Here is a 13,651-nt window from a genome sequence, read left to right as displayed (position 1 = left end):
GGCGTGGCTAAAAACATCAGCTGTGTGAGTAACAAGTAGGGTGGTGCAGTGGCTCCTTTCAATGACCAATCTATCTAGCTATCAGTCACTAAATGCTGGCCTACCAACCTAAAGAGATGCAAATACTTACATGAGATTAGGTTTGAAACTGGGCCAGTAAATGACCTGCTAGGGCCGGCACCGGTATTACAAATTTAGTGGCAATGTACTTTCCAGTAAATTTGTAATGCCCTATAAATCCCTCCCTTCCCTGACCTCTACTGCTGATCACCTATAATAACCACGGGCCACTCTTTGCTCCGCCCTTAACCCTACCCATTTCCTGGCATTATCTTTCTCCACCCTGTCTGCCCAATTTCTCCGCCCCATACATCATAGCCCCACCCCAAAATTATATCACAACCTGCCCCCAACATGAAGGCCGGTATAATTGATGGAAAAAGTTGACAACCCTACATGAGATGCATCTGTAGCTGTGGCTTTAGTCATCCACATATGTCCACTCCATCTTAGATGTTGCAAACTGTACAAATTATATCTGACTATATAACTGGCAGTTTGAGAATAAAAAACATGATAATATGCTGATTCTCTGTTCCCAGATCCATACGATCCTTGCTCTTTGCCAACCATTCCCAGTGTGTGATTGTGGACACGAGCGATGAGCTTCCTTCTGTTTCAGATATTCAGCTCGCCTATGGGAAACTGCGCACTCTGTGCATAAATGGTACCAATCATATGTTGTTTCTTTCATAAAAGGCATTTTTCATCTTTATTTTAACTTTCATTGTGACGTAGAGAGTAATATTCTGAGACAATCTTCAATTGGTCTTCATTTTTTTATTGTTTGTGATTTTTTTTTAATGATTTTTTTAATGATTTGAGAGCTGAAAGCAGTAAGTAGTGTTCTGGCTATTATGTTAGACATCTGCCCACTCCAGCCTTTATAGATTAAATTTTTGCCTAACTAACTATATTACAAACTGTTTTACCCAGTTTCAGAACCTCAGACAGTATTTTTACAATAGGAGTCATATATTCATATGGTGGAAATAAGAAAGGAGATCCCCTGGGACTGTGGCTGGCCAGTCCAACCATGAATGTAGATGCTTAAAGCAAGGTTCCCCAAGGACTGTGCAAACTGAATATGATTCTGTTTGTTGCTTCCAGATCCGTCTGTAATGGTGTCCGATGAGAAGTGGCTCTCTAATATGGAAGGTACACGATGGCTGGACCACGTCCGGTAAATATTCCCAAATGCGGGTTGATAGGCTAGGCGCTAATGAATCCTCGCTGTGTTAGAATATTTACAAGAAGCTAAGTGTGTTCAGATGCTGCACAATAATCCCGCTGAGCCAAATATCTGTTTGTGCTTAACTGGAGAATATTTAAACCATGAATGAGACGGAACCATCTGCTAATGATGTGAAAGTCTATGGCTCAGAGGCTGTTGATGAAGATCCTTTCTTCCTTGTCAGGAAATTGGGAGTCATTTACTAACAGGGGCAAAGTGAAAAGTGCAAAAAAAATCATTCCAAGATTTATCCCATAAGGCACAACCAGAATACTGCTCCATCACAAGTCACCATAAATACTGTCAGTATACAGCTAGGTGCATGTTATGGGAATTCAGTTTGAATACAGCTTTGGCCTATCAGGGAGCTGCTGCTGCGCACAATGACCCTGTTCTTTTTGCCTCCTGGAGCCACTGTGAATTATCCCCAAATATAACCTGATGCCCAGTGTATGTTCCCTTTGCAGGCTTTGCCTAAAGAAGTCCAGCGAGATCTCCATTTTCCTCGGCGAGGGGAAACGATCTGTGGTTCTTCAAGGTAAACTGTAGAAAGAACAGACCCAATAATATGTTGCATTATCTGAACCTCAGAGAGGCTAGTAGGCCAAAGCTTCCTGGGCTTTAGGTCATTAAGAACATGGCCACACAGGCATTGTATCACACTGGGATTAGTCTGTAATGGCAATTGGCCCCACTGGGGTGCCGTAAAAATCCCTGGTGGGCCCCTTGTGTGCCCCACTGGCCCAAACATCCCCAACTCAACCTTGCAGCCTCAGTCTCTTATATAGCTGCATATGCCCTGCCCCTTGTGACATCAGACATGGGTGGGTCAGACACTTCTATAAGAAATCACAGCACCCCCATTCAGCCTGGGACTTGGTTAGGGTTGCCACCTTTTCATGGGCCCCTTAGGGGGTGGCAGGACCAAAAGGGACGGGCCAGTGATAAAAAAAAGGGGGCATTTGGGGAGGAAGATGCTACACCATTAGACAAAGAAGAGGGAGAATCAGTTAGAAGGCAGTGCAAGAGAGGTGTTGGGCAGAATGGTACAGGAGTAGGGGGGAGAAAACGGGTGGATCGGGGGCAGGACAGAGGCTGAACAACTCATGATTACAAATTTTAGGGCAAGTACATTTTCCTCCGGCACTGGCTGGTATTTTACTAGCTAAACCGGTGAAATACTGGCTGGCTGGCAACCCTAGACCGAGTCTGGGTTGGGATTGAGGTGTGTTTGCATGGGTTGTGGGTCTGTTCATCAGTTGACCTTAGTCCCAGTGTGCCCAAGCTACCCAGTCCAAAGACACACATAGAGATTCCCAGCAATTTGATGACCAAATCACTTGAACTTGCCCCTCTGTTACTGCATGAATGTCTGACAGAGAATCACCTTACCCATGAGCACACCAGCAGGGTCCAGCCCATTACCATTAAAGTAAGGAAGACTCTTAACAAAGGCCAACGTTAGTGCCATCTAATTACCATTTATGCCTCTTAGGTAAGAGAGAGTGTGTAGGGTTCAGGCCCGGACTGGCAATCTGTGGGTTCAGGCAAATGCCAGAGGGGCTGCTGTAAGATGCCATAGACAGTCACTATTTATTGGGCCTATGGGGGGCTGTTTGGGCCTCTGTGTACTGAAAATCAGGCCCAGACTGGCAATCTGTGGGTTCAGGCAAATGCCAGAGGAGCTGCTGTAAGATGCCATAGTCACTCACTATTTATTGGGCCTATGGGGGGCTGTTTGGGCCTCTGTGTACTGAAAATCAGGCCCAGACTGGCAATCTGTGGGTTCTGGCAAATGCCAGAGGGGCTGCTGTAAGGTGCCATAGACAGTCACTATTTATTGGGCCTATGGGGGGCTGTTTGGGCCTCTGTGTACTGAAAATCAGGCCCAGACTGGCAATCTGTGGGTTCTGGCAAATGCCAGAGGGGCTGCTGTAAGATGCCATAGTCACTATTTATTGGGCCTGTGGGGGCTGTTTGGGCCTCTGTGTACTTAAAAATGCCAGGGCTTATATTGCATCACAGTCCAGACCTGTTCTCAATAATTAATTTCCACCAAAATCTAACGACCAAAACTTTAACCAAAACAGATACAAATTAGTTTACCCTTCTATCGCAGAATGCCTTTGCAAAAAAAAGAAAATATGGCCCCAACTACCAGAATATCTGCACCATACAATGTGATTTATATTGAGTATTTTGCTTAATATTCCATCACGCAGAGTCAGAGGACCGTGACCTGAACTGTCTGTTGGCGTCTTTGGTTCAGGTGATGTCGGACCCTTTTGTTCGGACAATATCGGGGTTCCAGAGCTTGGTTCAGAAGGAGTGGGTATCTGCAGGGCACCCCTTCCTGCAAAGGATCAATCCATTCAAGGAAACAGACAAGGACGAGGTGAGTAACATCTGGCACAGGGTTGATCATATCATGTGATATCAGACTCTGCCTCGCCAGTTGTTGAACTTCCATTTGTAAAGTGGTGGTTCATCTTGTGGTTAACTTTTAGTTATACAATGGCCAATTCTATGCAACTTTTTAGTGGGTCTTTATTGTTTATTAGTTGTAGTTTATGAATTATTAGCTGCTTTCTGAGTCTTTTCAGCTTTAAATGGGGGCCTCTGTGAGGCTACATTTTTATTGTTACTTTTTTTTGTATCTCTGTCTTCATATTTCAGTCTCTCATTCAAACAACTCCCTTGGTGCTAAGGTAATTTGGACCATAGTAACCAGATAACTACTGAAACAAACTTAACAAAAAGCAAAATCCTTAAAAAACGAAAGATTAAAATATGGGCACCCTGGATCACATGGACCGAAAACCAAAATAATCAACCAACTAACTAGATCTAAAAATGGACAATACCAAAGAAAAATCTCAGACGCCAACTCTAGAACTAAATAAAAGGAAAAAAAGAATTATCCTGATAAAAACGGCTAGGCGAGAGTCCAACCCCACCCCCCTTCCCTCAACTTTGTTGTAAAACAAACAATAAAAACAAAGTTTAAAAAAAAAAACCGAAAGATTAATACCAATTGCAAATTGTATTAGAACAGTCCTGTTCAACTTCTCTAGTACCAAGGGCCGCAATTTTTCTGTCCTACATGGTGGAGGGACAATAATGGAAGTCACCCTTCACTCATACAGTATGTGAAAAAAGTTAATCAGGGAAACTTATCATGACTACACAAGTAACAGATCTAAGGTGTGAACTATGCAAGGGGCAGTTAATCTTAGTACTGATACCATTTAAAGCTTACACAAGGGTAAGCAGTCACAGCAGCCAGACAGGTGGGGGGTCACACAGAGGGGGGCTGTGGGCTGCCAGTTGGACAGCACTGTCTTAGAATATTACTCTCAACATTATACTAAAAGTTACCTAAAAGGTAAACAACCCATTTAAGGTGGGGCTGAGGCCTGGAAAGAATTATTTTCTAATTGATATCTCCCTTTCTCTCCAGTCCCCGGTATTTGTGCTTTTTCTGGATTGCATCTGGCAGCTCATCCAGCAGTTCCCAAGCGCCTTTGAGTTTACAGAGTCCTACCTGCTAGCGCTACATGACAGCACCTTCAGCCCATTCTGCAGCAGCTTCATGCGCAACTGCCAGTGGGAGAGAATCCGCGGATGCCAGGTATTCCCTTTGTTGATAGGGCAAAGTGTACCCACTCTGTAGCCAGTAATCCCCTCCTGATTATGGTTGCCCATATGAAGGAACACAAGGGTGCAAGGAAGTTGCATACACACTCATACACGCTTCCAGTGGTACTGACAGAACACCCAAAGCAGCCATTGTATCAACAGTTCTGGTTAATACACCTCCCAAAATACAGTTAGTCCCAAGTCATCACACACATTGCCCTTACCTCTGATCATTCGCCCCTTTCCACCTTCAGCCTCCGGTACCTTTCCTCAGTGGGACTTACACACCCCCTATCATGGGGCTTAGCCCATTGGTACCAGATGCTTCTTTTTGGGTCCCTCTGAACAACCTCCCAGGCATTGGCTTGAATCACACCAGGATTCACATAATAACCTGAACTACACACTTGGGCCCTAACTTGCAGGGAACCCACTGAGGTTCTAACCTCTCCTTACTCCTGGGTGGGGCATGTGCTGCCCTTACTGGCTGTTCCCTCTCCCTACCTGGTGTCTTCCTTCTTATTCTTCTCTGCTGTCTCCATTGTCCTCAGGTCCCCAACTTGCTGCTGCAGTTGTTTCCCATTGGCCATAATCAGCCACACCCTATCCTACATTTTATACCCTTGTGGGCCCTCCCACAGCTCCTGCTTGGGAAACCCCCATTCTCTATAGCTCCCTCTTTTGGTGACTTACAGAAACTGGTCTGTATTTGGGAATCTGATCAGCTATTATCCTGGCTTTTGCTTTAAAAACCCAGTGGGTGAGCTTTAGCCTATAGGATAAACCCATGTAAATGGGATTTTTCTAAGAGCCTTAAGGAATTTGTTCCCAGAATCCCTTTGACTTCTTCAGTACCTACATCACTAATTCCATAACGCTCTGCTGCCATCTATTGGTGAAAACCACACATTGCAACATAACATTTAGCCTCTTATTTACATCTGTGCACCTCAAATCAGATTATGGAAATGTAGGGCAGAGCTGTATTGGTTGGCAGCAGTGATGTTTCTTACTTGACTTACTGGGGTCTCTTCTGCCCCCTGCAGAGGCAATTCTATAGCCAGACATACACTCCTCTCAATGGATGGAGAGACATTGTGCGCGACAGGATTTTGCTGAATGGAGATTACACAGTGGAGGAAGAGAAACCGACTCCCGTAACTGCATGGCAATGGGATCTATTTTACGATCGCTTGCGCCGGCAACAGTTTAGGAACCCAATTTACCAACACAAGGAGCAGCCCATGCAGAACAGCAATGGCATTGTGGACAAGGCAAGCAAAGTAAGGCCCATAGCATCTATCCATGGAGATTATATAAAAAGTAAACGTATTTACCCTTTAACCAAGTATAATGTATCTGGGTGCAGTGTATTATGTGATTATAACATTCCCATCTGCATATTTATTGATTTAGTGTATTACAAAATACAAGCTTTCAGGGCTGCTTGGGCCCCTTCTCCAGGCATTGTATAATACATATAGGTAGTAGCTTCCATATTGGCCAAGGAATAATAGATGAACAGCAGTTGCATAAAAAATATCTTAATGGGAATTAGTTGTAGAGAAAGTTAAATGGAAGACAAACTCCACTTATAAATGTGGCCGATTTTCCAACAAGTGCAATACAGTACATATTGGGGTGTGCGGTTTGGAAGGGGCCTTATGATGTATACTTATAACTTGAATTACCAAGGACCCATCTAATAATGGAAGTAGTTTGGCTGTGACGATGGTAAACTCAATTAAATCCAATCCGTGCAGCCCTTATAGATGCATCTACGTGATCTGTTGCCCTTATATTAAGGCTTGTACAGAAAGTCAATGGAAATTCTGTATTTTCTTGTATTACAGCTGGATGCCCCCAGTCAGTGCCAGATGTACCGGCTTTCCAGGGGGTCCCTTGTGCTGCAGTCCCCACTCTTGTCACTCAAAAATGGCACGGTGTCGAAGAAAGGGGCGCGTCGGTCCCAGTCCCTGGAGAACCTGCTGGATGAGGAGCGCCAGTTCAGGGCCAACGTCAGCCCCCAGCATTCTTCCACTGACCTCCTTCAGCCACTTTGTGTGGGGCCCTGGGTCCGGCTGTGGAAAAGATGTTATCTGCGCTGTGCAACTGAATTGCAGGTACCCCCCAATACCTTTATAATATTTCATGCTGGTTATTTTTTATAGGCTATGAGCAAACGTAGAGATTGTTCCAGCTGCACTGTACCTATTGCAGGTCTTAGATATTTCTGTACTGTATAAGCATACGCACAAGGCTGTTCCTGCAGGACTGTGCTTAGTACAAGGGAATATGTATCCTGCCACGTTTTTTTTGTTATCTTCCTGTAAAGGCTGTAAGCGGTTCTAGGGAGGTGTTCCAGCTATGGAAAGTTCCTTTTAAAGACCTACTTGGCTGGCCATCACCCCTAGTATTGTCGTGCTGCACCGATCAGGGCTGGCCAGCTGAATGCCCAAAAGGCCGGATATGGCTCACTAAAAGAATTTTATGGCCTTCAGACTGTTCTAATGAACCCTTTCATTTTATTATATGCGAATAACTGGCCCACTATATGGAAACAATTGGACAGCATTACCCTAGACTACTCAACAAGTCCCCCATTATAGGATTATAACACAACGGGAGGGTTATGGCAAGTTATAAGAAAGGTTGCAGTCAGCCTTCCTTTAAATAAATGAAAAACAATTTGTTGTAGTTTGTATATGCCAGTCTGATCCATGATTTTTCCAGATATCTAATGCGCTTGTGTTGCTTTCTTATATTCCTGTCAGTTGGATCTGCCGCCTCCATCAGCTGCTGCTTTGGCAAAGGAACTGAAATCTCTCCTGGAGAAGCTCAAGAACTTTCACATTACTAATAGCCAAGAACTTAATCCCAGCCTTACAAACCAGACTGCTGGTAACAGCTTCTCACTTTCTTCTTATGGGTAACGGGCCCGTTCCTCAAAATAACAGCGACAGACAAAGCAAGGAGAATGGAGGAGCTGGCTCGGAATTGTTCTGACTGTTCAGAGGGAAATATTGGAATCCCTATGTCAGCTCCTCGGGACCCAGGAGAAGTCCCAGAATGCAGTGCCTGCCAAGGTCCCAGAAAGCAGTGCTGCACAAAGTGCTGTATAAACAGACAACTCACAGAACTTAACATATAACCAATGCCAGATGCATTTGAGCAGCCCTTGTGTATGGACTGGGGGCCTTCGCTTGTTGTACCAAAACTATCCCATGTCCAATGAAAGCCTGACATCTAGCTGTGAAGTATCAGCATTGTAGTTATGACAGTGTGACTGCGGGATGTTGCCTAAATGTGTTCCTATGGCGCCCTCTTCTGATGAATAATGCTTGTCTGTTTGTAATTCTTGCAGAGTTATTATATGGCACAAGACCATATTTATATCATATTTATATATGTATATAGATATATATTGGATTACACACCATTCCCTTTGCACTAGTTTTGCTGCTTGAGCAAGTCAATGAACCACTTTGCTTACCATAGCGGCTGGTTACCTGCTGCACTACCTCTGCACCTATTTATTGCCCTTTCCCAGGGTACTCCTGCACACTCCGTGCCACATGTAGCACCAAAATCTGCCAGATCTCCTTCCTCCTTTGCCTGATGTCACTAGGAAATACTGAGATGTTGGCGACGCGTTTTGAGCTGAATGATACAGGTGACATAAGCCTTAAAAGTAGATGAATCCCTTTGCCACTATGACACCTGTCTCCCCCTCTCTCTTCATTCAAATACATGAGCAGCGAATGGCACCTGCTTGACATATATTAACAGGTCTGCCTCTGTGGGGGGCTCATTCACACTGAGGGCTTTATATCTGCAAGTGACAAGAAAATATTTATTGATTTGTCGGTCAATAAAGGCTACTGCTTTGGATAGGAGGCACCGTCAGCCATTTTGTGTACCACTGGTCATAATAAAATCTCCTAAATAGCCCTGCTCCTCTGAGAGTTGTGCAGTGGGGTTGGAGGCTGCCATGATGGGCTGTGTCACTTCTACTCCCTTGCCCATTGGTGCTGATTGCCCAAAAGGAGCACGTGCACTAAAGCCAATTTGGTTCTGGTTGGTTCTGGCAAACATGGTGACTGCCAGCTGCACTAAACAATGCTACCTTAGAAAGACTAGGGGGCTAGAGATGTTTTGGGGAGCAAGGCTGTGGCAGTTAGGAGGGTAGGCTGTGCAGGGTCCCTATGTTGGCTTAGTGGGGTTAGTTTACCTTTTAATTAATTTCATGCATTCCAAAGCAGTATTTTATAGTATTAGGGGATGATTTGTGAACATAGGTGCTGCCAATAGCAACCAATCAGCAATCGTCTAATGCCACTATGTCTAATGCAATAAAATGTATTATAAAATTTATACTTAGTTGCCACTGGCTACTGCACTTGTGCACAGGGGCATTTTTGGGGTCTATGCCACCCCCCCTTTGCACCCAACACTTACCTTTCCGAGCCTCGCAGAGTTGCAAGGGGAGGGGGGCTTCAATGCTAGGCTAGGGCAAAGAGCACATTTGGGCAGAGCCAAAATTCCAATTTAAAAATCAGAATTTCGTGGTTCACCTTTACGTTAACTGTTAGTATGTCACAGAATGTCCTATTCCTCGCACTTGGCCTTCAATATTTTTTATAGTTTTTTTTTTATTCATTTGCCTTCCACTTCTACATCTTTCCAGCTTTCAAATGGGGGTCACGGACCCCAGCAGCCAAAAATCATTGCTCTATGATCTTTAAATGTTATAATTATTGTCACTTTTTATTATCTTTTTATTTAATCGCTCTCCTATTCATATTTCAGCTGATGAACAAAAAGCTAAACTACTGAAAAACCACAAAACATAAAAATGTGTCTTCACCGTACTTGAAATTAACTAAAAGGTGAACTACCCCTTTAAAATGTTACCAAGAGCGGCTTTTTTTGCCCCTGAGGCAAGTTTCTTCCTTAAGTCTCTGTTGCTATACAAATATATTTATATATAATACTCACTTTCTCACGTGGTTTCAAAGTATACAAATTTTTCACTTGATTGGTTCCCTTCCTTCTGTACCGATTTCTTTAAAATACAGGTGTCAATAGATTAATGCCATTCTGATGACTAAATGAGTATTATTCCACGCAGTTTGATCATCACTCTGTAATGACAAAGAATGAAATATATATGCAATGTATGTTGATTGCGCCACTGTGAAATGACACGTGCATTGCTGGGTGCAGTGGGATGAGTTGTACATATCTGCAGCAATGCAATGTTTCTATACAAGTTCCGAAATGTGAGATATTTATAATAAACCATTTGTGTTGTTCTTATGGCCCCTCTCTGACTGTATATACTGTAGGGCAGACTACGGGGATGCCCACCCATGCCTATTGGGGAAAATTAGGGAGGAAGGATGTTTGCTCTCTTAGATACACCAATATCTTCTCATTTCCTCAGCTAATCAGTACCTGTCCTAGCAATCTAAGGTCCCTGTCACATCTGTAAGTACTATGGTTAGCTTTATCTGGACCATTCATCCAGTGCATTATGCCACTAAATGTGTGGTCAAACTGCACTAATACCTACTGAATTGTCATATAGGGCCTGTCAACATCCGTTAAACAAAAACACTGCCCTTTTTACATAAAACTGCAGCATCAATAGTAATGAAGCCCACACTAGGTGCACCAGTATCTTATTAGACACATTGTGGCCCCCGGTATTTCATAAAATATTGTAGCTTACAGATTTCCTGTCGCAGTCTGGCCCAAGCATTCATGTCACAGTCTGGCCCAAGCATTCATGTCACAGTCTGGCCCAAGCATTCATGTCACAGTCTGGCCCAAGCATTCATGTCACAGTCTGGCCCAAGCATTCATGTCACAGTCTGGCCCAAACATTCATGTCACAGTCTGGCCCAAGCATTCATGTCACAGTCTGGCCCTCGGCATTTCATGTCACAGTCTGGCCCAAGCATTCATGTCACAGTCTGGCCCAAGCATTCATGTCACAGTCTGGCCCAAGCATTCATGTCACAGTCTGGCCCAAGCATTCATGTCACAGTCTGGCCCAAGCATTCATGTCACAGTCTGGCCCAAGCATTCATGTCACAGTCTGGCCCAAGCATTCATGTCACAGTCTGGCCCAAGCATTCATGTCACAGTCTGGCCCAAGCATTCATGTCACAGTCTGGCCCAAACATTCATGTCACAGTCTGGCCCAAGCATTCATGTCACAGTCTGGCCCTCGGCATTTCATGTCACAGTCTGGCCCAAGCATTCATGTCACAGTCTGGCCCAAGCATTCATGTCACAGTCTGGCCCAAGCATTCATGTCACAGTCTGGCCCAAGCATTCATGTCACAGTCTGGCCCAAGCATTCATGTCACAGTCTGGCCCAAGCATTCATGTCACAGTCTGGCCCAAGCATTCATGTCACAGTCTGGCCCAAGCATTCATGTCACAGTCTGGCCCAAGCATTCATGTCACAGTCTGGCCCTCGGCATTCATGTCACAGTCTGGCCCAAGCATTCATGTCACAGTCTGGTCCTCGGCATTCATGTCACAGTCTGGCCCAAGCATTCATGTCACAGTCTGGCCCAAGCATTCATGTCACAGTCTGGCCCAAGCATTCATGTCACAGTCTGGCCCAAGCATTCATGTCACAGTCTGGCCCAAACATTCATGTCACAGTCTAGCCCAAGCATTCATGTCACAGTCTGGCCCTCGGCATTTCATGTCACAGTCTGACCCCGGCCATTTCATGTCACAGTCTGACCCCAGTCATTTCATGTCCCAGTCTGGCCCAAGCATTCATGTCACAGTCTGGCCCAAGCATTCATGTCACAGTCTGGCCCAAGCATTCATGTCACAGTCTGGCCCAAGCATTCATGTCACAGTCTGGCCCAAGCATTCATGTCACAGTCTGGCCCAAACATTCATGTCACAGTCTGGCCCAAGCATTCATGTCACAGTCTGGCCCTCGGCATTTCATGTCACAGTCTGACCCCGGCCATTTCATGTCACAGTCTGACCCCGGCCATTTCATGTCACAGTTTGACCCCAGTCATTTCATGTCCCAGTCTGGCCCAAGCATTCATGCCACAGGCATTTTTTGACAGACAAAATATGGTACATCACCCACTCCAAAACCCCTGTGCAGACACAGCAATGAATCCTCCTCCGCTGCTCCGTTGGGTACAGCACTTTATATAATGTGAGGAGTTAAACTATGTTGCAGTGCCATCTTGCAAGTCATGCATAATGGCGTGGCAAGATCAAGACATTTGCCAATCCTGATTGGTGGGTAGGGGGCAGCAAATCAGTACTGTCCCACAAAAATCAGTAGTTATAACCCATATACTGGGCAAAATCAAACTGATCAGATGGTTATGATCCAACAACTGTATCACAACCTAGGACTATGGGACAATGTTGTCAAAGCTGCCAGCTTATACTGGGGAGGCCAACCAAACTGTCATCTTACATTGTCCTGTGTACAATCAGGATAAAAGAGAATAAAAGCCTGGTTAGTACCTTTGTCCCTTCCTAAACCCCACCAACAGGGACCCCCAAACCTGCTTAGTTGTTGTATCTGGTTAGAAGAAGAAAAGTGCAGGTTTGGCAGCTGCCATCTTGGGCTGCTCTGGCTCCCCTCACTACTGCTCCACCAGTCTGCTTTTTATATCCAGGGGCAACAAACAAGGAGTTTTTGGTACCAAGGCATTCACCAGGCTTTCAGTTACCTTTAACATTAAAGGTTTAAAAATATACATCAGACACAATAGTCAAATCTACTATTTGGCCAATAAGACTTTCTTGTCTCACTAAATTCTCAACCAACAGACATCTCTATGTAAAAGGGGAGGAGCATTGGTCTTTACATGTGACCCTTGTATGTTCCTTTAGGGTGAAGACACACAGAGCTACTAGTAGCAGCTACTTTTTCACAGCTACTAAACGCCAAAAAATCCCCTGCCATAGACAATACTGAGAATTCCCTCTGCTAAGGGCTCTGGCACACGGGGAGATTAGTCGCCCGCGACAAAACTCCCTGTTCGCGGGCGACTAATCTCCCTGAGTTGCCTTCCCCTGCCATCCCATCGGCGACAATGTAAGTCGCCGGTGGGATGGCACACGCGGCGGCGCGATTTCCCGAAATCGCCGAAAAAGATTTGGGAAATCGCGCCGCCGCGTGTGCCATCCCGCCGGCGACTTACATGTTTGCCAGTGGGATGGCGGGTCATGACAACTCGGGGAGATTAGTCGCCCGCGAACAGGGAGTTTTGTCGCGGGCGACTAATCTCCCCGTGTGCCAGAGCCCTAAAACACATTGAGACTGTTATCAGTAAATGATCAGCATTGTCTATTTAAGTAGCGACTACAAGTAGTTGCTACTAGTAGCTCCGTGTGTCTGCACCCTTAGCTCACACCAGGGACCCTTTAATAATCCTTGGTGCCCATAGAAACAATGAAACACCCTCTATGCGCTGACAATACTGGCACATTTACTGTAAAATCTTAAAAAAATATAAAAATAAATAAATAACCCCCTCAGAGTTTACTACACGTTTACTTTTAGCTTTGGGGTTTCATTACAATACAAATATCTCCGCCGGAAAGCATTGACTGCATAAGGCATGTTAATAAAGTTATTCCATCTAAAAAAAAAAAAAAAAAGTGGTTGCGGAAGTAAGCGTTCTGAGGCCGGAAGTAGGGAAGCGGAAACTG

General features: G+C 44.8%; 1 protein-coding gene across 2 annotated transcripts in view; it reads left to right on the top strand.

Annotated features, from left to right (window-relative positions):
- Nucleotides 1-10,249, top strand: part of mtmr11 (myotubularin related protein 11) — a 32,374-nt gene extending 22,125 nt beyond the window's left edge. For both annotated transcript variants that reach the window (XM_031891326.1, XM_012969524.3), the window contains exons 10-17: nucleotides 603-727; nucleotides 1,171-1,243; nucleotides 1,762-1,832; nucleotides 3,517-3,689; nucleotides 4,755-4,925; nucleotides 5,980-6,216; nucleotides 6,787-7,056; nucleotides 7,708-10,249. In XM_031891326.1, coding sequence (XP_031747186.1) covers nucleotides 603-727; nucleotides 1,171-1,243; nucleotides 1,762-1,832; nucleotides 3,517-3,689; nucleotides 4,755-4,925; nucleotides 5,980-6,216; nucleotides 6,787-7,056; nucleotides 7,708-7,866 — 1,279 coding nt within the window. In that variant the 3' untranslated portion in view covers nucleotides 7,867-10,249. The remainder of the gene's footprint in view (nucleotides 1-602; nucleotides 728-1,170; nucleotides 1,244-1,761; nucleotides 1,833-3,516; nucleotides 3,690-4,754; nucleotides 4,926-5,979; nucleotides 6,217-6,786; nucleotides 7,057-7,707) is intronic.
- The last annotated feature ends 3,402 nt before the right edge of the window (nucleotides 10,250-13,651 follow it).

This window comes from Xenopus tropicalis, chromosome 8 (assembly GCF_000004195.4).
Source record: "Xenopus tropicalis strain Nigerian chromosome 8, UCB_Xtro_10.0, whole genome shotgun sequence".
Taxonomy (NCBI): Eukaryota; Metazoa; Chordata; class Amphibia; order Anura; family Pipidae; genus Xenopus; species Xenopus tropicalis.
This window is presented reverse-complemented; position numbering and strand designations above follow the sequence as displayed.